The sequence below is a fragment of the Cydia splendana genome, chromosome 14, assembly GCF_910591565.1.
Source record: "Cydia splendana chromosome 14, ilCydSple1.2, whole genome shotgun sequence".
Classification (NCBI taxonomy): Eukaryota; Metazoa; Arthropoda; class Insecta; order Lepidoptera; family Tortricidae; genus Cydia; species Cydia splendana.
Genome location: NC_085973.1, coordinates 14,800,113 through 14,827,539, shown reverse-complemented (window position 1 = coordinate 14,827,539; position 27,427 = coordinate 14,800,113). Strand labels below are relative to the sequence as shown.

The window sequence follows — 27,427 nt, the reverse complement described above, 5'->3', positions numbered from 1 at the left end:
CCCCTTGCACTTTGGCTAGTCTATTAGGTCTCGTACGATATTTTCAGCTTATTTCAAAAGGATATAAAAAAACAAGATGCAGTTTAATCCTAACTTTAATATATACAAAAGGAAATACATTAGCAAGGAGTCTCCAGTACATAATGTTCATATAATCATGCGGGCGCCACATGGTACGCGGTAAAGTATACATAACACAAACTGCACTTAGCCTAGCGCGGCCTCGGCGTACAGGCCACGGTCTTTCAGACCGCTGCGACCCGCGGTAGCGGTGCTTTCGTAGAAACGAATTAGGGGGTCTTCACGTTCCGGTGTATAAGAGAGACAGCGCTATGATGTCCCGCTCACACGCCGGAGCTATGGCATGAGTAATAAACACGAGTTGTACAAAAAAGTTTAGAGTCTAAGAAAAAATCGTGTATCTGATTTAGAACCGCATGCATTGCATACATCGTTATCAACTTCAGGTGTCAAACTCAGTCTCGATTTTTTTTTATTTTATTTTTATTTATTTATTAAGAAACAAACAGTCTTATAAAACAGATAAGTATATAGAGTAACATTCTTCTAGTAATAGACTTATAGTTTCCTATATGTAAAAAAAAATTTTTCTTAGACTTCACGACTCCCTCAATCAAATTTTTTTTGTAGAGTCCGTGACCGTAACTAAATCAGAATATTAGTTTACAGTACATATGGTCCTACTTTTCCGCACTAGTGCGTGAAACATCACTTTTCATGCGTATGTCAAAAGTTTAAAGGGCCATATGTACTGTAAAACGTTGTACGATACACATGCGAATAGGTAATTTCCTCTTTTCCGCACTTGTATCGTAAATAACTATTTTGGAGTAAAATCGATATCGATAGTCAGAGACAATTTCTATAGAGACCATTAAATGAACGGGCCGCCACCGCAGGCCGCGGCGGTCTGTAAGACGTTTTAAAACATACATTATTTCATAGTGAAAATATTGTGCTTCATCCTTATCTAAGGCCGCTCGTTCTCGCCACCGTCCGTCGCTTTCCGGCCAGGAAATGCACGCTAAACGCTGACGCCGAACGTCATACATATGTATTAAGTTTTATAAGGCAGACGGATATTTCCCACAATTATTTTGAACTTTATTTCAAAGAGATAGGGTTCTATTTTGGATAATTTCATTCCGTTAATAAAAGGGTTAACCAATGTGTGGCAGTCGGCGTCAGCGTCGAGCATGCGTTACGTGTTTAGGCTTTGCATGGGTATACAGGATGGAATAAACCAAGCGAGTATAACAAATACGATTAAAGATCAGATAAAAGTTTAAATGCAATAGGCACTGAGATTTAACCATTGTGACTGGGTCATAATTGATATTTTATTTTTGACAGTTACCTATACATATATATGTATTATCCATTAAGACGATGACATCAACTTCTAATGACTTTGTTTATTAAAATAATTAACCTTTAAAATGTTTGACTTCGTTTTTCTACATATTTCCGAAAATTTTCATGACCACTGTGAGACACTTTCAGTTTATAGAAAACAACTCTATTGGCTATATTCAATGTTAAGGATATTTTATTTATCAAGTTTCTTTATTCCAGCCTGTATATAAAGTTAATGACTTGCGACGTCAACGTCGGAGCGTCAGTCTCTGTCACTACAAACCTGACCACTTAGCATCACTTGCGTTGCATTGCTTGCGTCCATACTTGAAGTCGTGCTCGATATGATATCGCAAGTTACGGCCCGGCCACGACATTGCGCGACCGGCGACGGCGGTGGCGACTGCAACCATAGGTGGGAACGAAAGGTCCGATCGCTGTGTCCCGCTCCAACCTATGGTTGCCGCCGCCGCAGTCGCCGGTCGCGCAATGTCGTGGCCGGGCCGACATGCTAAGCGGTCTGTAGCAGTCGAGGGGCCACTTAGACACGTTAGTCGACCGTTAATACGCATTTCATTCGATTACATACATTCAATCAACTCGATCGACCCCGTCCTTATTTGTAACAATACGAAGTGAAAACTTAAAATATTCGCGATACGATATAACCGCAACTGGAAACTGAAGTCATAACGCTATCTCTTTCGAGCTTGTTCAGTCTTGGCAAGCGTGAAAGAGACTGTAGGACTTCAATCGCCAGATTTTGCGATTGGTACAGTCGGAGTCGGGTCCTCCCGTTTAGTAAATTATGTGTTGGCAATGCGATTGATCATTGATTGATTTTTATTTGAGCTTAATGTACAGTTAGCAGCAAAATTGCCATGAAAACGATGATCTGCACATTTGATCTTCTACTTAACTACTTTTGTTGGTAACTGTATTATTTCTTTGTACAATACAAACCATAATATAAACTGCAAAAAAGTTGTGCGTCAGTAGATTCCAAATGTTATTACATTTCATACTATACTAATTTACATATCTAATTACATACAAGGGTCCATATCTCACACGCGTCTTTCAAAACAGTTGGAATCTACGGAACACATTTAGTAATTCCTCCAATTTTAAATTAATTTGTTAGTGAATTACTCCATTTTTAGTCTGTACAACACAAAGATAATACATGCGATGATGTGTACATTCAAACCTTTTAACAGGTCCCTGTGACACATTAGCGACCTTACGGCGCGGCAATAGTGTTAAATATTGCATACCCGCGCTATAATTTCCATGTCAAAACCCGTCTTTTCTCAAATTTATCGTTTCTTTCATTAAAAAAGCTCAATTAAAAATCAATCAACAACACATCCGCATGGACAATCAGATTGCGAGGCAGTTACATTGACAATCGGATTGTCGGTTGTCAGCCTAATCGCGAAGCAGACCGCTTTTGAGGGCAGAATAAGACGTATAGTCGTTAGTTTTCAAGCTGGCCCTTTAAGCCTAACTCTTTGTCTCTTGTAAGTAAAACCGCACGTGCTACTACAATAACCGGTTAAAGTGACCGAACCTTTTTTAATGCAGCTAAGTAGCACGTGCGGTTTTACTTACAATAGACAATGAGTTAGCCGTAAGTACCAGCTTGAAAACTAACGAGTATACTTGAAACCAGTGATCGTTCAAAGCAGGCTCAGACACATAAAGACAACGCCATCTAGTGAGCTCTCTGCGAGTTGTATGACATGTTTTCATTTCTTTGTCAGAGGTCTAAGTGGTATCTGCAACAATGATGAGAATCAACCTCTAAATTCCAAAGAGAGTAAATTTGCCAGCCAAAAAACGACCCTGAAGATTTAAATTTAGAGTCGAATGTTGTTCCTCATTGCTGACCCGATATCGTGCTCTCGGGTTCAAGGCTTGAACTGTGGACCTTTTTGATGTTATTTTGCCAGTTTCAGAATTAATTCTACCCTCAACAGCACATCCTTTGCGATTAGTTTGCTGCAGGCGTTCGCGTTCGTGATGTGGGCTGTAGGTTATGCACACTCGTCGAGATATCCCGAGACAGGCCGAGAACGAGTACATGCTGCTCCCTTCTCGTCTTTCTTGTTTGGTCTCGTGCTTCTCCGATCGGATCGGAGCGGTGTCGACACTCGGCGAGTGTGTACAGCCGACATAATAAAGCAAGACAAAACATCTGACTCTCGTGTTTCATTTTTATACAAATTGATCGTTGAAAGTATACGGATAAAATAAATGCAGATTGGCGAGGTAACAACTAAAGATAAAGAAGAGTCCATATCTAGTGCATAATTGTTTTCCATCGTACTTTCTCGGAAACGTTCGTATTTGTCATGCTACTTCAGTCGACCTCAGTACTTTTTGTACCGAGACTGACTGAAATAGCAAGACACGTTCGTACGTTTCCGTGAAAATACGAAGGAAAATAATTATGCACTACATATGTAGTTGGAAAGACAGATGCTTTATTTTGTTTATGACGGCAATGCGATATGCCTTCTGGTTGTACAATCAGGCACAAACTGACCATTTGTAGACTTTTTTCTATAACAATATAAAGTGCTGATGCTGCGACTGAAACGGGTTTTATTTAATTAAAAAAATAGAATGTAGAAGCTTTTAAATAATTTAGTAGTGTAGTCGCTACGAAAGGTTTAAGTTTTGAGAAAAATGTTAATGATACCAGAAAATTTAAGTTCATACATCGGGGTTTTTGGTGCGGGAATGTTCTACACTAACCAAACAATAGGTAAAAACCGATACTATTTTAACATTTCTAAACAAATTTGGAGCTAACTACCTATTTTCAATTCATAGTTTGGTAATTATTTAACAATAAACAAAGTTATAATGTACACGAAATCATTCCCGCACCTAATCCCCGATGTATGTTCATATTTCACTGGAATTATTTAAGTATAGGCCGTTAAACACATGGCTAAATTTAATTAATGTCATTAACGGGTCCAACGAGACATCTGTCTGCGGGGTTAGACCCGTTAATGACATTAATTGTGTACAAAACGTGAGTTTAAAGTATGGCTAAATTTACCTTAACGAATGAAAGACTGAAAAACAATGTTCGTAAAGGCAGTCAACATGTAAGTCATAGAAGACAGTACAAAGAACACATTTTAGCATGCTAAGTTTAGGCATATCTACAGCGGCCTTATCTACAAGTGGTCAAGTGTGTCGTTGTCAGCGAGAAGCTTATAATTGCACCGGAGGTTGCATGTACAACATAATTTTGAAGCGAGTTTATTCACCTATACCGAACCAACCCACGGTATACATTCACGGACACTTTGAGGTGATTCTTTTGAAAGTTCCTATCAAACTATATTACTAAGTTAACCTGCTTGCAAGAGAATCACCCCAAAAGAACGAAACATATGCGTTTCATAATCGGTCGTTTTCTAAAATAAATATTGAAAACCTGATTCTTTCAAATCAGGACGTTTTTGGCTCATACTACTCAGAATCGACAGCATTAAAAAAAGATGTCCCAAAAGTCCATTCCATTACGTCACGTTTTAGTATGAAAACAATTTTCACTTGTATGTGCGTGACGTAGTGGAACGTACAATTTTCATAAAATTTTTTGGGACATTTTATTTTATCATCAGAATTGAATATGCTAGTGATTCTGAGTTGAAAGAACCCAAAAACACCAGGATCTGTGAGACTCAGGTTTTCGATAATTAATTTAGAAAACGCCCAATTTCCATGGTGATATTTGCCTACCTCAAACTTGATTGACGTGCAACCTCCAATATTTACAAGTCTAGGCCCAGCCGGGCGGCTGCGGCGGGCTGCGCTGGCGGGGCTGCAGGGGCTGCAGCGGCTGCAGCGAGGACAGCGCGGAGTGCGCGGAGGAGCAGATGTCCTGGTAGGAGAACTCCGGGAAGCGCTCCTCCTGGATGCGCGCCAGCGCGCCGTCGGGCTCGGGCGGCGTCAGCTCCACGCTCTCGCCCGTGAACTCCGAGTCGAAGTAGCGCGTGTCCGTGTCCGATTCCACCTTAAAGTTAAGTTAAGTTAGATAAACTATTAAATAATACATACCCGCGTGTGCTGCGTACGTCATATAGTTACAAGCTCAAAAGAACTATATTATATTTGTTGGAAAAAGGGTCAAAAAGCGAAATTATAGTCTTCAAAATAATTACTATAGCTTAGGGTGGTATTCCACCTGTCCGATTTATTTGTCCAATGTGTAATTTGTCTTACATTTTGCTTAATGAGAGAGTGAGACGCAATGATCTTAGTTACGTATTAGTTCCGATTAGTCCAAAATCATAAATAGCAAGCAGCCGCTCAGGAAGCTTCGAGTCACACTATGGATATATTCTTATCTGACCCTACTTAAACGAAGTTGTTCTCACACCTTACATGGCGACCCTGCCAACTGCATTTTAAAACGTCCCTCAACAAGCAGTATATAGACTCATACCTGATGCTTGAACCGTGGCAGGATTGACGGACGCGAAGAAGGGATGGGCCATGATCTCTTCATGGCTATCATCAGGTCCACCGCCCAGTCTTGAAGCAGGCTCCTTAGTAAACAAGCTGACGAACAGGCTTCGAGTCATACTTTAAGACATGTTTGTACCTGACGCTACTTAAACGAAGCTGTTCTCACACCACACATGGCGACCCAGCCAATGTCCCTGTGTAGTAAAGGGCCCTTAAGAAGTTATAACATACCTGAGGCTTAAACGGTGGCGGAATCTTCTTAGCGAGCAAGTCCGCCCAGTTGACGGACGCGAAGAAGGGATGGGCCATGATCTCATGGCTGTCATCAGGTCCGCCGCCCAGTCTCGATGCTGGCTCCTTAGTGAGCAGACCGGCGAGCAGGCTCCGCGCGGCCGCGGAGAGGGCCCGTGGGAACCGGACCTCTTCGGATACGATGAGGGCGAATAGCACCTGCACAAGCGCAGATAGTTTTGTTAGTGCCCTGACCTTAGAGCATTTAGTAACTGGAGACGCTGTCATTTTCTGTACAAAACAGTCTGCGGATTTCTGCGGGGGAGGGGCACGTCAAATGTATGACTATTTGTACATGATTTGCACGTAACGTACCATGTCAGATAAACGCCATACAAAAGTTTGCACAACTTATCTTTTATCTTTATCTTTTATAAGGCCCTGACCTAATACGGTTCCCAGTCAAATAATCTATTTATAAAGAATTGTTTATTTGTGGCAGTAAGTATGAAATTGTGAGCCCTATTCTGATGCTTGAGACAATCGGTGACATTTTTAAGAAAATTTAAGACCATTTCGGGTAGTCACTCAGTTATCCAAGTCCGTTTTGTATTGCGTTATAGTAGTAGGCACAGATAAACCCTCGAAAACTGGCATTTTAACAATATGTTGCACTGTTAAATTAACTATAGAACTTGCATGCAATTTTCATTACATTGCGGTATCTGATCAAACTTTTGCATGCAGTTTACCTTAATAGTCGGCAATGTAACGTAAATTGCATGCAAGTTCTTGCTAGTCTAGACCTCGCTTAACATTAGTTTTTCAACTTGTCTATGTGGGTCATAAAAACGTTCTAGAAACTGAATTGGTCTGAACACACGAAAATATAGCATAATCAAAAACCTAACACAACGTAACACGATGTTATATGCTTTTAGAATTTCTTAAGTATAAAAATATTAAATTTTCTTAAAAAAATATTAGTTATTAGAGATGCACCGGATATTCGGTTACTATCCGGTATCCGGCCTATCCGGCCAAGATTTTAATATCCGATCGGATACCGGATAGTGTCCTACTATCCGGCCGGATACCGGATAGTAACATTGCTTGATTTCGGAGTAAACAATTTGGATTTAAGAAACAGTCACGGTCATAATCGTACTAGTTTATTATTTTAAAACAATTTAAACATTTCGAACCTAGAAATTAGTGCGCGAACGTTCTCTAGGAGACAGGTCAAACCTGCATAATGCGCACCTGAAAAACCGAAATGAAGGTATAGCTCCGCCCGCCGGATACCGAATATTCGGCCGATAGTCAGGCCGAATATCCGGTATCCGGTATCAGGCCAAACAACTATTCGTTGCATCTCTAGTAATTTCTTTTCCGAGATAGCTATAGTCCGTCTAAGCTAATTTTGCACCAACTTGAATAAAACAAAGCGCAGATGTTATTTAACGTCATATTTTCATAGAAATTTGACATTCATGGTGGCATCACCTCACCTTGTCGATGGAAATGCTATGCTGAACTCGTTTGGGCCGACTCTAATAGTGTATGTCGATTTGTAACGAACCAAATAAAAATTGCATAAAACCAAGGAGCTATCAATACTTCATCAGTACCATCGTCTACACTGTTAACTGTACATCGGTGGACATTATGCCTTTTGTAAAATCGGACAAGTGCGAGTCGGACTCGCCCACCGAGGGTTCCGTACTTTTTAGTATTTGTTGTTATAGCGGCAACAGAAATACATCATCTGTGAAATACATCATTATCTATCACGGTTCGTGAGATACAGCCTGGTGACAGACGGACGGACGGACGGACAGCGGAGTCTTAGTAATAGGGTCCCGTTTTACCCTTTGGGTACGGAACCCTAACAAGGTTCACCGATGTACAGTCAGCAGCAGAAGTTGCTAAGCGGGTCAGGTGTTCAAAATGATCTTGACGCGACTTTATTGTAAAGAGAATAAGAGCGTGTCAAGGTAATTTTGAACACCTCACCCGTTTAGCAACTTCTGCTGCTGACTGTACAGTTACTGTTAGTTAGTTAGGAGTGTTACTGTTTGTACCTATTTCTAAAACGCTTTGACGCATGTCTGTGTCCTAACAGGATGTTAACCGATCAACAGGAAAACGAAATTTAAATTATGGTTTTATGATATTATGAAACTAATTAACAGAATATCCGGTGGCCAACAAAAAAACTAATATATTACTACACATAATAGGATGTAGGCATATAGGTTTACGTCATTTTCCTGTAGTATTGACGTATTTGCACCAACCGATTAAAAACTGGCCTAGTTAGTGAATAAACGTATATATTAATTAAAAATATTAACCGTAAAACGGGGTCAACAGAAATCGCGGGGTGAATAGAGAAATTTTGAACATTTTCTTTCAAGTTGTTATATTTAAAAACGTACATCTCTAAAATTTGATTTTTTGGAACAAGTATATAGTAGACAATTTATTCTCTACATTGATACCAAAAGAAGTTAATCAAACTGCCTAAAAGTTGGATTTTTTTGACTCTAAAGTAAGGCCTCGCCGAGGTAAGAAATGAAGCCTGACTGAACTTTGTTCTAGCGATAAATGTAGTGACATTAACGTAGTTAAAGTTAGCTAACCTGGTAATATAGTATCTGTAGTACCTAAATAATAAAAATATCACCAATTTTCTCTATAATGAAGCATTTTTTTTGCAAAAAACTATCAACAAGCAATTTTACGTGGAAAAGGGGTCAGTGAACACGCATATGGGGTGAATAGTTACGTAATAGGGGGTGATTAGATACCACAAAGGGGTGAAAAAACACGCCTTTTTTGTATCAAATAACTGTTTAACAGAAATATATACTATTTGCCAATAGTATTAACATAATAATAACCAAATTCGATGCCTATGACAACTAAAACTTCATATTTCTATTCACCCCTTTAGTGTGTCTATCGACCCCGTTTTAAGGATATGGAGAAAACAGGTAGTTTTCTTTGATTTTCTCTGAATTGGGTAGGTCAAAATTGATTTCACAAATGCAAAATTGAAGAACTGACCAAGACTCATAAAATGATGTCAAATCTTTTACTTTTATCATTTGGATTATTGGCGAAAATCGTCCTTGAAGTTGATAATCGTGTCTTTTCACCCCGTTTTACGGAATTTGAAGTTAATTACCCAAATTTCGCGAACGCAAAGATAAATGAGTCGCTTAACTTCAAACTCGGGTAAATCCATCTGTCAGATTATGCAATATTGGTATTAAGAAAAGGTAATAGGGTAGATATTTGCTAAGAGGGTTGAATGGATTTACCAGAGTTTGAAGTTGAGCGTTACAAATGGAAGAAGGAAAAACTAACACGGTTAAAAACTCATGTATTTTAATCTTGGACGACATAGGAAGAAAATGAATGCGCACTCTCAGTGAGTGGAGAATACAGATGCAACGGATAGCTGTTTGGCCGGATACCGGATGTTCGGCCTGACCATCAGCCGAATATGCGGTATCCGGCCGCCAAATATTCGGCCGGCGGAACTATACCTACATTTCGGTTTTTCAGGTGCGCATTGTGCAGGTTTTGACCTGTTTCGTAGTGAACGTTCGCGCGGACTCATTTCTAGGTTCGAAAACTTAGAAATGAGTGCGCGTGCAAGTGAGTGGAATGTTTAAATTGTTTTAAAATAATAAACGAGTACGATTATGACCGTGACTGTTTCTTAAATGCAATTTATTTACTCCGAAATCAAGCTAAGTTACTATCCGGTATCCGGCCAGATAGTAAGTCACTATCCGGTATCCGGCCGGCTAGTAAAATAAGGGCCGGATAGGTCGGTACCGGACAGTAACCGAATATCCGGTGCATCTCTAGTGGAGAATGCATAAGGAAGCCTTGATCCAGCAGTGGGTCGAGACGGGTTGATTCGTACCTCGTGGTCTCGGTTGTAGAAGGGCAGCCGGCCGCAGACCATTTCGTAGAGGACCACTCCGGTGCCCCACCAGTCCACGGCGGGCCCGTAGTCCGCGTCCTCCAGCACCTCGGGCGCCAGGTACTCGGGCGTGCCGCAGAACGTCTTCGTCGTGCGCCCGTACGTGATGTTCACCTGAACATAGAACATACTTGTCAATAAAGATTGGACTATTCTGTCCAAAATAAAGATTGGACATTTGAGAGTTAAAATGTTAGTATCGTACGTACCTTGCAGAGTCCAAAGTCAGCAATCTTGACGTGTCCATCTTTATCCAACAGCAGATTCTCCAACTTCAGATCGCGGTATATAATGCCCTCAGAGTGCAAGTATCCAAGCGCGCTGACGATCTCAGCGCCGTAGAATCATCCTCTCTTCACAGAAACGTTTGCGAGATGAATAGTTGTAATTAACGTACCTTGCAGAGTCCAAAGTCAGCAATCTTGACATGTCCATCTTTATCCAGTAGCAGATTCTCCAACTTCAGATCGCGGTATATAATGCCCTCAGAATGCAGGTATCCAAGCGCGCTGACGATCTCAGCGCCGTAGAATCGCGCCCTGTCTTCGGTGAAGGAACGTTCGCGGGAGAGGTGGAAGAAAAGTTCGCCTCCGTTGGCGTACTCCATGACGAAGAACACCCGGTCGGCGGTTTGGAACGAGAAGCGGAGCGCCTGCAACCAATAAACAGTTACAGATTTACAGATGTAGTGCACAATTATTTTCCATCGTATATATTTTCACGGAAACGTACAAACGTGTCGTGTTATTACAGTCAGTCTCGGTACAAAAAGTACTGAGGTTGAATGAAGTAGCATGACAAATACGAACAATTCCAAATAGGATGGAAGACAATTATGCGCTACATTTGTAATGATGTATGCCTTTGGTTAGTTATTACATACTTATACTTATTTAATTCTTTGACCGCTAAAGACGTCAACTACGCGCGCGCTACAGCCCATTATCAATTTTCGTGCATGAAACGCCGCGCACGATAGGCGTCGCGTCAAACGTCAAAGGGTTAAAAGAAACACTACTGAGTGCATATAGAGTCCGGCTAAACCCTATTTATTCTTTTTTTGAAAATATCAACATACCCTATAAATTCGTCAGGTTTTCAAATGGTGAAATATCGCAAAATTCGCTATCTCGCGCGATATTGTGGTTGGTGGCTAGTCGCTAGTATGACTAGGAACTTCTGTGTTAACCACATAAAAACCAAGTCATTTGGTACCTAACATCAAATAAATGGTACCTACTTCCTTAAGGGCAAAGTTGATATAAATAGTAACCTTACACTTAAATAGACAGTCATTATCACAAGGAAAGAGGCAGACATTCTAAAATAATAAAGTTTCCTTGAATACTTCTATTTAGCCGCGCAACTTTTGCCGCGCGAGGCAGCCTCGGTCAGTAGGATTTGTTGCACGAGGCTGCCGCGCGCGGAAAAGCCGAGCCAAACATCGAGCGCTCAGTAACGTGAAGTCGCACAGAGACCGCGCGTGTTATGAGGCCGTTCATTCGAAAAGCTGTCGCTACCACTGCGTTTCTAATAATTCTACGGCTTGTAAAAAAAAGAAAACGGAAACCTAAACGTTTTTGGATGAAACTGTTGTACCAAAACAGATTGCAAGCTGGGAACAGATTGTTTGAGGAGTTCTCCTTCGATAACGCAGAAATTTTTTTTACTAGAATGAGTCAAATTGAATTTGAAAACCTGTTATCTCTTATACAGGCCAAAATAAGCAAGAAGAACACAAACTTTCACTTATTGGAATGTTTATTTCCTGGCTTATATTTCTCCACGTTTCTTCTCTTAGTCCTCTATTAGTATACGCGGGACATTTCGCATCCCATAATCGTCTATATTCACCATATAGTTGTATCAATTTAAGGCACTGTTCTTTATCCATGGCGCTAAAATGCGGCGAACAAGCGAGGCAAAACACAACCGTCTTGAGTGAGCGCGGCAAACTTACTGAGGCGCCTTTGAGCATGAACAAAAAACCGACAACGCTCGGCTCGGGCCGAGGTGCGCTCGGCCGAGGCCGGACTTGCGTTTGCCTCGGGCGAGGCACGTCCTGACTGACCGAGGATTTGCCTCGCGAGATTGCTTCGCGAGGCTGCTCGCTCAGTCAGTACCCGGCTACTTAACTAAAAATACGTGAGTTAAACCGTTTTATTAGCTTGCGTCGTAACGTAAGCCTTTAAAAGATTGCATACACTTGAAAAAATTCGACCCATGCCGCTGTGAGCCGGGTGTAGCGACGTGCCGATCTCGAATTTTTCCCGAGAATCTGTTCTCGGGAAAATTTCGAGAACGGCACATCGCTACACCGAACGTTTCCGATAGATTTACAGAGCAATTTCTCGGAAAAGTTCTCTGAGAGTTTTACCCTTTCGTCGCAAAGGCGATGAATTCTTTTCTTTTATCGCTTAGTATAGGAGATAAGACAAATACCATGGAAGCTTATAAGCAAATACATGGCACCATTCATAACAATATATAAAATAAACTAATTGATTAAAAAAAAACAGGAGAAAACCAACACGAAATTGCCCAAACAAGTTATTTCAGGCAAAACGTTTAACTTAACAAAAGTAAATAAATCATTCCATTAAAAAATATAAGATTGTTCATAACTCTTATTTATGCTAATAAGAGAACGTTCTCGAGATAGTTGGAAATTTTCAGGAAATTTCTTCGGAAAGGAATTCTCAGAAACGAGAACGTTCTCATCGGCACATCACTAGTCGGGTGACGGCGTGATTGAGGCATCTGACGCGAATGCAGAGGACGCTGGTTCGGTCCCAGCCCTGAGCACTGGAGGCCTTGGTCACTTTTTCGCTCGTATATGACATCTATTTCAGTTTATAAATTATCGAACTGCTATTCATCACTACTTGTGGGCCGAGTTAACCACGGAGACCTCTTTGGCGATGCATCGCGATGGCGGGAAAACTTGGGACTCCTTTTTGAGAGGCTGGCCAGATATAACACTAAACAGAGACGAGTGGAGAAAGAGGGGGGAGGCCTTTGCCCAGCAGTGGGACGCAGTGGGCTCTGAATAATAATAATAAAAAAATCAGTTACCGTGAGAAAAGGATGCTTAGTCTTCTTAAGCACGTGGTTCTCTGTGAGCGTGTGCGTAACCTCGTCCTTCTGGATGATGAGATGCTTCTTCAGGATCTTCATGGCGTACAGCTTGCCTGTGCCCTTCTCGCGCGACAGGACAACTTTGCCGAACGTCCCCTTGCCGAGCACTTTCAAGAACTCGAACTTTTCCAAAGTCTGCAGGGAAAAAGGTTTAATAAAAATCAATTTCGATGTAATAAATCTGGGTCTCTATTGTTTCCCATAAAGTTTTAAGTCATATCATAATGTATTGTTTGTCCACATTTTCGTTAGTCATAATTTGGTTTTTCTCAGAAACTCGTAACTTTTCCGGATTGCCATAAAACAAACCTAACCTATCTATAGGATAACCCTACGAAAATCCTGAAAACCTAACGGTTTCAGAATTATGACTAATGATAATCTGACAATCATTACATTATGACTCTCAATAATTATATCAAACAAAGGGACCCCAATAAATCTGTATTGCTAAAGCAGTCTTTTACCTCATAATATTATGCAACATTCCATTTTATTAAGGCGTAAAGGAAAATGAAAGGGAAAGTATATTCCGGGATGTTGTTACTGTAGGCATGAGGATATTCAACATTTGTTATATATATGATCTGTTTCTATCAGCGGTTAATTTTAATTATTATTATACGTATATAATACGATGGCAAAGAATAATTGACTACATCTGTAGATATATAAGTAGGTACCTATCTATCCTGACTGTATAAATATTTGTGATAACCTTGAATAGCCTGGGGTAGATACGTTTTAACAGGAAAAATGTTAACATTTGCAGTGAAAACGATTCTAAGAATTAACGCTTTAAGAGCCAAAGCGACGACCAAAAATTCGCGCCCAACTGCTATGCACCAAAATTGATAATAAGTTTTAGAATTGACCGTAGAAATGAACAGGAAAAGATAAGTATACGCAGTACGATTCTTGGAACCTTTGTTGACGAAATGCCACTTTATTTGGCTTATGAAAGGTTCTATTTAGATTGAAACGGAGTGTACATTGTAATGCACATTGGGCCTTACGAGATTATAACATCGTCCACACTGTTAACTGACTGTAAACCTTATTGCAACATCATAAAGTCCATCGATGGTCATTCAAGTGTTGTTGTTGCAGGCCGTAAAAGGGCAAGTAAACGCAAACATCCTCATCCCGTTATCGCGAACATCGTAGAAAATAAGCTGTATGACGCGCGCTGAGTCAGCACGGTTTTCCTGATCGGCGTGCGGCCGTGCGTCAGTTACAAGCGATAGTGTGGTGGTTATAGTCTGTAGATTTGTAAGTGGCCCCGAGCCGCTAATCATTTGTCTATTGTTAAGTAAAACCGCACGTGCCTCTACCTGTAAAAAAGGGTCGTGTAATTCCCTACGGTTACTGAGTGCTGGCGAGTCGAACCAGTCTAAAATGTGTCATCGAGATGCATAACGAAGGCGCTTTATCGGAGAGCGCACCTACACTGTTTTTTTGAGCGTTGGACTAGCCCGCGCTCAGGTGCCAATTAGAATAATTAAGACCCTTTTTTGCAGGTAAGTAGCACGTGTGGTTTTACTTAACAATAGACAAAGGATTAGCAGTTAGGGGTCTGTTACGAATCTACACTATCTACAGACTATACAAGCGAACAAGAATTCATTCATGACATTATGTATGACATTAAGTTGTATGTTAACTCATGTAAGTGAATTGTAATATTCTTATGAGTAATTAAATTCTTTATACCTAAATGCTTAATATAACTACCGTATTTATCTTGATAATTATTAATACTGTATCCGAGTAAATAGCTTTGCAAATACCACATATTATAAAATCTTTGTGTAGAAGATAGGAATGGGTATAGTAAGTTATCTTTAAACGATAGACATACCTACACCTACACCATGGCGCATTTTTTCATTGATCTACATCAATGAAAAAGAGACAATTCCAATTTTTTTCTCGATTTCTGGGTTGGTCCCATAGTAAAAGTTGCTCAGTATAATCCCAAAACCTCCCTGGAAACGGGAATGCACTTATCTTTTACCCACCTTGTATATTGCTGTCCCGCCCATGATACCGGCAGCGAAATGCTATACATGGAAGTATTCTGTCCGCTCAATTATGACCCAACGCAAACTACCCCGCGATAGGCGGTACTTACAAACTGCTCGATTGGCAATCTCAGTACCACCGAGATGACAGTCAGTGACAAATGGCTAAATTGATTTACAAAAACAACGTTTTTTTGTAATTAAAAATATATTCATGTGTCGTGAAGTGGTGCAGAAGTTATTTTAGTTCATACCAAGGACAGTGGAATCACTTTTCACTTGTAGTAAACAGATAACTTCAGTAGAAATTGGAAAAAACATGACGATTTGTTTTCAATACTACCGTGCTAAGCTAAAACGTAACAACTGCATACGACTTTCATAACAACATACGACTTTTTAAATTGCGAGGATAATAGGGATGGTGTTATGCTAAATGAAGTAGACTATTTTATTAACTTGTGTTTGGTTTAGGTATTTTCTATATAATTATAAATGTAGTAATAAATTCCTTCTTACAGATTTGTATTTTCCTTTTTTATTTCATGAGATGGAGCTATAAAAAAACTACCTAGTTATTTCAAATTAATAATCAAATTTGGTATTGTCATTTTACATTACTTTCCATTCAGATTCCCACAAGATGCTATTCGCAGAGAACTATGGAAAAAAGCTGTCCAATTAGAGAGACATGAAATTGAGTGGATGCCTGGCAAGATATCTAGAATATGTTCTATTCATGAGATATAACCCGTGAGATAATCATACCCGATCTCCTATATGTAGATACATTTTTCCTATCATGCTTTCACTGAATTAATTTAACAAATACACACATTATCTGAAAATGTTGATCATCTGAATCCACCCTCTACTGTCACATATATGTAGGTTCTCTCTCAAGCCATTTCCGTCAGTAGAAAAGAGCGGCAAACATATTAACTCACATTATAGACGGGTCTAACGCGAAGTATATTCAATTACCTTGATTTACCGACGTAAATCAGTTTCGTTTCGTATAATGTGAGTTAATATGTGTTCAAAATGCGAAAGTTTAAAATATTATAAGAGCGGCAAATTTAGAAAATGTAAGCGCGCGAACGGCTGTGGTCCTATACAACATTTTAATTTTGCACCTTTTTCTACTGACAAACTTGCTTGACCGGCTATATACATATAAAATATTCTGAACTGAAAGTGGGGATTTATTGTGACTCTGCCTGTTCAAATATTTTTGACCCGATTCGTGTACCCATGTAAATTTTGCAGACTGTATCTAGTCCGATTTCTAAGATCAAGTTCGCCATACATTTACTATGGCGTACTTGACCTTAGAAAAACGGACAGACTATACCTGAACGTGACTTCGCACTGCCATGCAGATTGATAATAAAATTTACAAAATACTTATTATAGCGGAATACATTTATACAACAATGATATATTTACTTATGTTGAGTTAGTCTGTCATGTCATAACAACATTTTAACTAGTTATCTTTTAATCTGCATTAAATTATTATACGTGAATTATTTGACTGGTTCTTCACTGTATGGCATAAACCTATCCCTGTCCAAGTCATATTCTAATCAAATATGAACCGCGAACTCTCAGCGGCCAGTACGTACAGCAAGAAGGTTATTAGCGGATTAATGTCGCTGATTGGTAGTTATTGACATTATATGCATTTCATCTACACTTAGCTATGTACCATTAGTGTAATAAAGATGACTCTTATTTTGTTTACCAGCTTTGATTACAGGCTCTGTAAACGCGTCGTCTTATTTGAATGTAGGCGTAATTGTGTATGTGTGCTAATTTGGCCCGAGAATTTGAACGGTAATGTTCCTAAAGGCGGTATCCATGGTTATATATGATCGCAGGATACCGGTTGTCAATGTCACTGTGCGAACTTGGGGGCTGTTCATAATTACGTCATCTATTTTTGAGGATGTTTGACCCCCCCCCCCCCCTAAAATCATCCAAATGACGTAATTTATGAATAACCCCTTGTCAGCAATATGTGCGTGCGATAGAGATAGCAAAATGCGGGTCACTGTACGAAAATCTATATGGCAAGCGTTTCTTCTTTAGCATTGTGGCCCTCCTGTCAAAGCAAATGCGTCTCTTGTGGTAAATGCGTCTTTTGAAGATATCTACCAAACGCAACAACTATTATAGCCGTCTACACTAAAAGTTCAGTGACCACACTTCGAACAGGGAGGGTTGCAATAGTTCTAAAATGTTCCATTTAGAAGAAACGTTTAGGTAAAAGACGCATTTACCTCAAGTGACGCATTTACCCCGGTTGACCCTAGTTGTTTTTAGAACAAAGCAAGTTTTATTTTTCTGCGCAGTCAAGAACATATTAATCATTCCTAAGCTCAACTAATTCTACGGATTCCGTTCAAGTTTTCCTCTAACTTTTGCACTGCAAAGGTTCTTTAGTTATCGTTTTGGAGCCACTATAAAAACCGAAGATCGCTAAACTACAATCGTCTACCAGGAAAAATGGCAAACAATGCCAAAAAGAGGAAAGCGGGCGGCTATCGCAAAAACGGGAATTCCAAATTAACGGGGCCTTTGGTCGTTGCGCGCCAATTAATTTAAATAGATGCAGGCGAAATAATATGTTAAAAATAAAATTAAAAATATCAATGTATGGTCGAGAGCAAAAATATCCTTCATTAGTAGAGACTTAGAGAGTAGGTATGTTTTTATTGTTATAGCCGATATAGGAGGTAAATGAACAGAGGAATCGACTGATGGTAAGCAATTATGGACACCAGAGGGGTTGCAATTGCGTTGTTGGCCTTTTAAGATGGGAGTACGCTCTTTTCTTGCAGGTTTGAGCCAACTGGACATTATGACTATGACTGGGCCATTTATAGGACACATGGTACTCACTATACGGCGCGGGTCCTCGGTTGGTGCCCAGCTGCGCGCGATGTCGAGGCTCTCCGCATCTTGTGCGGAGTCCAAGCCCGGACTGGGGCCCCCTACGCTCAGCTGAGACTAGCATGTCCACCGTTACGTATAGAAAATACTAAAAGAGCCGTAAAGAGCCAGTGGGTACTCACGATACGGCGCGGGTCCTTGAAGCTGGTGCCGAGCTGCGCGATGTCGCGGTCCTCGGCGTCCTGGGCGGTGCTGGAGCCCGCACTGGGGCCCCCAGCGCTCAGCTGGGATGACACGAAGCGTATCGCCGCCACCCACTCCTCGCTGTGGAAAATACAGACATTAAAACAGGAAACAAAGAAACCAGATTCTAAGCATCTGGTGCTCTCTGTAGGCGACAGTACGAGTACGACAGTAGATAGACTACCTTTTTCTAAAATAATTAAAGACGGACAGGTAGTCTATCTCCTGGGCGAGATACTGTCGCGCCACTCCTGTGCTAGGCCGGCTGACGGCTAAATTACAAGGGCTTACCGCGAACACCGAAGTTCGCAAATTGAGGGCATGTTTCTCTGTCACTCTAATTACGTCTTAATTGGAGTAAAAGAGGAAGATGCCCGCAATTTGCGAATGGTGTTCGCGGTAGGCAAGAATGTGCAAGTTTCGGAAAGTTTCCAAAAGGTTGGAATTTTCGAAAGATCCTAGAAAATAAAGGAAACCTTCATTTAGGAAATGGAATAAGTTTTTGGCAAAAATTTCATTTTTGGTACAAGCTTTTATCGCTGTCGTCAGACAACTAATACTCATCGAGACAATTCTAAAAACCCCAAACACAATTAGGTTGCGTTGTTTCATCACATAGTTCCTTTGGCCACCATAATATTGCATTGTCATCCAATTTATCCACGCATGCAAAATTGCAGCTCAATCGGACACCGGGAAGTGGATCAAATTTAACATGCAAGATTTGATTACAGACAGACAGACAACGGTCAGGTGAAAGTAAATAAAAGCTTGTAAAATATCCAACCACATGTGACGTTTCTGATTTTTTTTTTGTGGGAATTTCACAATTTTGGAAACTTCCCGATCGGTTACCGAGATAAATAAAAAAACACGCTCGTGTACGGAATTTCCCGCCGACGGCTTTGACCGCATTGACCTTATATCATAAAAACACTCAAAACAAGTTCATGTCACAGAGAAAAGAAGTTTAATTATTTTATTGTAAATAAATAAGGGTCATTTTTGATGGCATTTTTGTATCAGTAGTGTAGTGCCTTATTATCAATCACTGGTAGTGTGGTAGTGCCTTATTGGCAAGTTGACAATTACCACAGATAATAAAAAACAATCCAGATAGGTAAAAAATTAAATGAAGGGCAAACAGGCATTTAGCATTGACGTATATCTAAGGACTGGCCTTACGGGTAATAAGAATGGGGCATGAATGGGGCCAGTACAGCGGTGCGACACCGCTACAACGCGATTGGTTGATGTGATGAGTTCGCATCACGCGCGCGATTGGCCGCAACTAGTTGCGTTAGACTGCACGATTGGCTCGAATTCGTGAGTGACACCGATGAACTAGTATCATTTTTAGTGCCCGTAAGGCCCGTCCTTAGATATTATACGTCAATGGCATTGTGGGTCAGGCTTACGCTCTTTTCTGCTAATTTGCATCATGTAAACAAAGTCATTAAGTTTTTGTATATGGATGCCATTGTATGACTTAAAAGATATTGCACCTGATAAGCTAAGTGCCCATTTTACAAGCTTTTATTTAAATTGCAATGTTTGTATGTATGTTCGGGTCAAATCTTTTGATAGATTTTTTATATGTATGTATTTGTGATTTTTAGGGTTCCGTACCTCGAAAAGAAAAAACGGAACCCTTATAGGATCCCTCGTGCGTCTGTCTGTCTGTCCGTCTGTCACAGCCTAATTTCTCGGAAACTACTGGACCAATTATGTTGAAATTTGGTACACATATGGACATGTTTTTTTTTATAACTTTAAAATACATAGGTTCGAAGTTATTTAAGAAAATAGCCAAAAAATGACCCCCCCCCCCCCCCCTTTATCTCCGAAACTACTGGGTCAAAAATTTTGAGAAAAATACTCAAAATAGTTCTTTACCTATAGATGACAGGAAAACCTATTAGAAATGTGCAGTCAAGCGTGAGTCGTACTTATGTACGGAACCCTAGAAACGCGACTGACTCGCACTTGGCCGGTTTTTTTATACCATGTCAGTGGCAAACAAACAAGTCTTTGCTAAATAAAATTAACATTTTCCTTCCAAGAGGTCTATAAAAAGAATTTCCAAGGAAATTATAACTTTTCTAAGTTAAATATATTGCATTTGTTAACATTATTCATACATTCATATATTACATAACTGATTAATAATATTATATGGCATAATATTAGCTTTACTGTTAAATTTCCTTGTTATATGAGGAAAGAATGTGTTTCCGCAGCTAACATTGATTTGAGTAGATCTCTAACATATTGTTAGTGTGTTGAGTATGAGTTTGCGGCGCTTGCTATAGAAACTATGGGTCCTTTGTCGTCTGACACCAAAAATGTATTAATTAAAAAGGTGTTGGAACGTCTGATAGGTGTCTCGAGGGACCACAGAGGGGGCTCCTTCTTTGCGCAGAGGTTGAGTCTGGCGGTGCAGAGAGGTAACGCCGCCAGCATTGTGGGGTCTATGCCAGAAGCAGGGTATTTTAGTAGTATATTAGCTGTAGTATTTTCAGCAGTAGTATTTTAGTTTTAGTCCCTTTAGGTTTTAAGGTATTAATTTTATCATCCCTGCTTTTTGTTTGTGTGTATTATGTATTTTTGATTAATAAATATTTAAAAAAAAGTGTTCTGATAAATAAATAAATAAATTATTCAGTTTATAGGCTGCATAGTGTTGGTCTTTTAATACTCTACTAGAGACCGGCCCTGGCTTTGCACGGGTTACACAAAACCTACAAATTATACACCTAAACCTTCCTCAAGAATCACTCTACTGATATGTGAAACCCACATGAAAAGTAGTTTTTGAGTTTATCAAGAATATACATATAATCATATATACAGACAGACTTGGCGGGGGACTTTGGTGGTTATAAGGTGTAGTGATTTGTGCTTCAATAGGTCTACACAGAAAACATCCACCATGAGAGAAAATTACTTTGCCATACAGCTAAGTAGGGTAATTCGCCAGTAACTGGCCACCCTACACTAAAAATGAATTCTATTCACCTATAAACAGTATTCATTTTAGTATAAGGTGGCTAGTTATTGAAGGCTGGCCAGTTATTGAAACCTTATACTAAAATGAATTCTGTTTATAGGTGAATAGAATTCATTTTTAGTTTAGGGTGGCCAGTTACTGGCAAATTACCCTACCTATGTGAACATATGCAGTGAAATGTCTGAGCCAAACATATGCATGGCCACTAATAGAGTAGATGATATATAATTTGCACTTGAACAGCTTCTTCAGGCCCAATACAATAAAATAAAATAAAAAACTTGCCTAAAAGTGTATAGGAAAGACATGTACACATGAGGTTAATTAAGATTTTACTATAATTAAAGATGGCTAGAAGCTATTGTAGCATTGGCCACGCCAATGCCTTTGTAAACATCAAGGTTCAAAGTCCAATCTGTAAACTGCACCTCCATACACAAGTATACAAACACCCGAACTGAGTCTTGTTAGAAATACATAATGAAAGGCACTATTCTGAGAGTAATCAATGTAAAATTTAATTTAGTTGAGAATTTTTTCTGGTAAACCCAGGTTTAGATGGCAATATTAACAAACAAAATTAGCATGCATGTTTGTAAAGCACCCATCACTGTACTTTAAATACAATTGGTCATGCTAAGGGTTCCGCTAAATTGCAAATTTAGCAGCTGCAATAACAACAAAAATAACTCATATTTATGTATAAATACTAGTCATATTGTTACACTCATCATGATGAGTATAATTAAATGAGTGTTTTTGATGACAGTTGTTTACTTATTGAGTGTGCCGTTTTAAAAACAACTTAGTTTAGGTATAATGTGCTGTTTCATTGATAAATGAGCATAACATGTTTTTATGTCATCACATCATCAAAACTGGTACTTGTTAGAATGGCTACAGCAGCAGGCGAGTTAATGGCTATAGCAAACTTACCGTTCCTTCTCGGTATCCACAGAGAAGTTGCGCTCGATGACCGTGGTCCACTGGAGACCACGGATCGTGAAGGTGTACGGTCGCGGCTTGTCCGTGGCCATGATCTGGCAGTCGCGCACCGTGAACTTGTTCAGCGGGTCGCGGTAGTGCCGCCGCTCCGGCTGCGCCTTGAAGCCCACCAGGTCCCCGTTGTCAAACAGCACGAAGTAGCGGTCGCGCCAGTTCCGGATGTGCTCGCCGCGCTTCTGCAGCCAGCCCTCCTTCACGATGCCGGCCGGCTCCTCGCCGACGACGCCGGGCGCTGCCTCCGCCATGCCGCCCGAGCCCGAGCCCTGTTTGATAACAGACGCCCGACGGCCGCCGTGCTAGTTCGACACCACGTTTCCCCGTCGCGGATCGTCACGCGTCGGAGTCTTAACTTGCCCGGGTCTTTCACCTAGACTGGTTCGACCCGCGCACTGCGCGACTACACATTTTCACGTTTCAGGAAACAATAATGCACTGATTTCGACGTATTTCTCCTCACGGAAAACGACACGCACGTAAGCGACGTAGCCTTGCAGTACGATATGCGGATAAATTACAAAATAATGTCTGGAATACGATAACAAGCGCTTTGGTGCGTTGAAACCCACAAGAGAGAAAGAGAGACCCGATTAGTTTGCGAAACTTGACACGGAGTCTTTTACGTAGTCGGACTGTAACCTATTTTGACAAATTAGTACCATATGTCTGCCACCAGGCGAAAAAATGGCGTTGTTTCATATTTTTTTAAAACGTTCCGTTTTGCACATAATTATTTTATTTCAAAGCTTCATAAGAATTAGATGATAAAATAAAGAAAATAATGTAAATCTAATAAAGTCATAAATACCAGTCCTGTATACAAATTAGCAAACTAAAATAAATATCTTATTATTAAATGTACATAGGTTCAAAATATATACAAACAGGAAAATCTATAAGCTGGTCAAGCAGAACTTGTCAGTAAAAAAAGGCGCGAAATTCAAATTTTCTATAGGACGATAACCCTTCGCGCTTACATTTTTCAAATTTGCCGCCTTTTTCTACTGACAAGATCTACTTGACCAGCTTATAGTTGGTCAAGCAGATCTTGTCAGTAGAAAAAAAAACCGGGCAAGTGCGAGTCGGACTCGCGCACGAAGGGTTCCGTACCATAATGCAAAAAAAAAAAAACAAAAAAAAAGCAAAAAAAAACGGTCACCCATCCAAATACTGACCACTCCCGACGTTGCTTAACTTTGGTCAAAAATCACGTTTGTTGTATGGGAGCCCCATTTAAATCTTTATTTTATTCTGTTTTTAGTATTTGTTGTTATAGCGGCAACAGAAATACATCATCTGTGAAAATTTCAACTGTCTTGCTATCACGGTTCGTGAGATACAGCCTGGTGACAGACGGACGGACGGACGGACGGACGGACGGACGGACGGACGGACGGACGGACGGACGGACGGACAGCGAAGTCTTAGTAATAGGGTCCCGTTTTACCCTTTGGGTACGGAACCCTAAAAAGCGGCAAATTTGAAAAATGTACGCGCGAAGGGATACCATCTCATAGAAAATTTGAATTTCGCGCCTTTTTCTACTGACAAGATTTGCGTGACCATCTATAATTTTATGGCAAAGACATAAAAAAAATTTTTTAGACACAATTTGTAAGATTCATTCAAAGAGCATATATTTAAATACCTACTTAATCAGTAATCACTACGTGGATTCATTCTCATATTTCTCATTTACTTTAAGCTCTCTAATAAGCTTATTATTAATCTCGCTCAGAACTCTCAGAAGCCGCTTTTTGTGTGTCTACGTAGTTAATTTTTATTAAATGAAACGGGGTCAAGGTCAGGCCCGTGAGGACATGGTCGTATCCACATCGTATCGATGTCATACAGTATAGTCATACTGTGGTGTAACCGTATGACCACAGTAGTTACGGAGCTTTACAGGAAAAAACGTCGCCTAATGGTCACCCCCTTTAACTTCGTTCCCGATCCCGATCTAATATGATGGGTGGTAATTTATATTTTTAATTTCGGTCTGTAGGGGGGCGTCGTGTGATCGAGGGTGCCCACGGTAACTAGGTCACGGGATCCCTTCTAACACGGGGTCTAACACAAGTTACTCCATATATATAAAATATATACAAATGAGTCCCATTTCTTACACCATATAAACATACTTAGTTTTAAAACTCTTGTATAAGGGTGGTATTCCACCCTGTCCAATTTTTTTGTCCAATGTGTATTTTATCTCACATTTTGCTTAATGAGAGAGTGAGTTGCAATGATATTGGACAGATGGAATACCACCCTAGGGATGAAATGGGCAAATTAAATGATGGATTGCAATTATTAAGGGATATGGTCACAAACTACTGAAGTTACTACGTACGATATGGTAAAGCAAAGGGGCCGTGGCGAGTCGGTTTTTTTAGGTCTACTTTAGATTTACGCGCAGGAATAAATTTGGACATTAAAAAATTAAAATTAAAATTGTAGTTTCTAGTTTCTATGAGGTAGAGAAAAAATAGAGTTGCCTTAGTAGCTATGTCCACCCGATGTCAACCACTCCGACCCCGACGTCGAGCTTTTTACATACTTACCTGTTTAGTTTTATGTTCAAATTTCCTAGAAGATGGCGCTGTTCCAGACGCAAACTATATAGGCAAAGACATATGTAACTTCGTATAAGACGAATAAAGTCTAAGTGGTCTAAGGAAAAAACGTGCCTCGGAATTCAAGTAAAAGTCATTCTCGAATAGATGCCGCACACACCTTTAGCCTATCCTCGTCCTCGGCTAGATGGCGTGACGACACCGTTTCATATTTAACAATTTTAACACATAGATATCACTATCAGTGAATGAACATGGATCAAAATGATATAAAAATAATAAAATCATTTATCCATATATATACATTTTTTGATAACTTTATACGTTTTCATTTTGAGTTTTAGTCGTGTGTCGATAGATGGCAGTAAATTTACAGTGACTACAAAATTTACAATGACAGGACCCCTCTATACTATCTATTCTTTTTGATATAGGTAACGATAGTTTATCATAGAACCTATAAAGAAAACTGTCAAATATGAGAGATAAAGTTTTGGGGTAATGAGAAATAGGGCCGGATTTTTCCGGCCGCCTCAGATTACTCTTTAAAAAAAAAGTTGATAACTTAGCAACTTGTTTAAGCAATGTGGTAGCCGGATGGAAAAAGTGGTTTAGTAGTTTAGCTTAGTCCCAAAAATCTTTCTCACATATTTGTAGATAAAGTTGGTCAAGCAGATCTTGGCAAATTTGAAAAATGTAGGTGCGAAGGGATATCGTCTTATAAATAATTAGAATTTCGCGCCTTTTTTCTACTGACAAGATTTGCTTGACCATCTATAATTCTATAGGTACCTACCAACTTGTTGTGCCGCGGCTCCGTCCGCAGTTCTTTGCAGTCTGCCTTTTTCCTTCTTGTACAGTTAGCGTCAATAGTATCGGATGAAACAAACGCGCCAAAAGTATCCGCCGCCCTGGAATTATTTTCCAATTACTTAAGTATAATAGGTACCTCTACAGTTCTAGTTCAAAAGTTTCTGTCACAGTCTAAAAAAATGTTATGCATATCTGTTTTTGTTAAGTTATTAGAGAAGTATATACTTTTGACACGTCTGATCCGCTACTTTTGACTCAGACTGTACAAAGCCATCCAGTTATACGGCCCGGTTTTCGAACATCATAGTATACCTCGCCTATTTTATAACTTAATTTGCCGGCTATTCCTCTCTGACCCGTTGGAATGCTCGACCTGAATACAAAAGTTGGATAGATTCCTGAAGCTCGGTTTTCCTACGATAGCGGTGCCGTCATATAGCGGCCGTCTCCATACAAAATAATACGGCTAAATATGGATGTCGTAGTATTTTGCTGAGCTTGTGGATATCAATGGCAGGGTATCAAATATTATAGAGCAAAAATATTATTGATTTAGGTATACCTACATAGGTAATTATAGTCCTGTCAAATTCAGAATAGTCTGTGAGGTAATTTCTCTGCGGCAGCGTAGTTTGGGACTAAAGTCTAGTAGGTATTTAGACTCATAGATCACATGGACCAGTCTCATACAATTAAGGGCTTAGCAAAAATGATAATCGTAGGTACATGATAAACGCCAAACGAACAGAAAAAATGCACGGGGATGCAGCATCAGTATGTTACGAAAAGACAGGTGACTATTTCCAAACATTACCTATCTAAGTTTTGATTTGCGTTTTCTATCAACGATTGTCACCTTGGCTAGTCCCCCTTAACCTTCAACGTCTACGTACAGTCGACGTCAAAGTAAGTTTCAGAATATTGGCATTCTTGCTACTAAATATGGAGTGGTCACAAGGTTAATAAAGTTCTCAAAAATATGTGAATGTTATATCTATGAAAAGGGACCTTATTGTCGAGCGCTTACGCCATTATCAACAATGCTCCGATATAAATACAACGCCGTGAGACGCTGTGCGGCGTAAGCGCCATCGTAAGGTCCCTTTTCATAGATAATGCCCCATATTCTCGACAGGCTCTTACCTTCGGAAGGCTCTATCCTTTCAGTAATTAAGGGTGATATATAATTGATTCGTATTGGCACCCACGATCTTGGCGTGTGATAGACATTTTTGTACGAGTATATTGCACAGTAGGTAGGTACGCGGGTAATCTATATAGGTAGGTACTTATCAGAAATTATAATATTTAACGACCGGTCTGGCCTAGTCTTGGTCGTTGGTCCTAGGTTCGAATTCCGGTATTGTGTAATGAGCACAGATATTTGTCCCTGAGTCATGGGTGTTTTCTATGTATTTAATTATTTATGTATTTTTATATATCGTTGTTTGAGTACCTACCCACAAATCCCACAACACAAGCCTTGTGGGGTTTAGTCAATTTGTGTAAGAATGTGCTATGATACTATAATTATTTTTTAATAATTGTTATTAACGTTGTGATTTTAAAGAGTTAATTGTCTGTCATTAGGTGTGAAGATCGTGGCAGGAGGCTG

At 39.9% G+C, this 27,427-nt stretch overlaps 1 protein-coding gene across 1 annotated transcript; it reads right to left on the bottom strand.

Moving 5' to 3' along the window:
* Positions 1 to 77: 77 nt before the first annotated feature.
* Positions 78 to 23,110, bottom strand: LOC134796726 (RAC serine/threonine-protein kinase). The gene is made up of 7 exons (XM_063768918.1): positions 22,358 to 23,110; positions 18,351 to 18,492; positions 13,184 to 13,381; positions 10,506 to 10,760; positions 10,049 to 10,222; positions 6,106 to 6,324; positions 78 to 5,419 (listed from the first exon to the last, which is right to left on the bottom strand). Exons 1-7 carry the CDS (start codon positions 22,669 to 22,671, stop codon positions 5,186 to 5,188), a joined length of 1,536 nt encoding a protein of 511 aa, XP_063624988.1. The 5' UTR covers positions 22,672 to 23,110; the 3' UTR covers positions 78 to 5,185.
* Between the last annotated feature and the right edge of the window lie 4,317 nt (positions 23,111 to 27,427).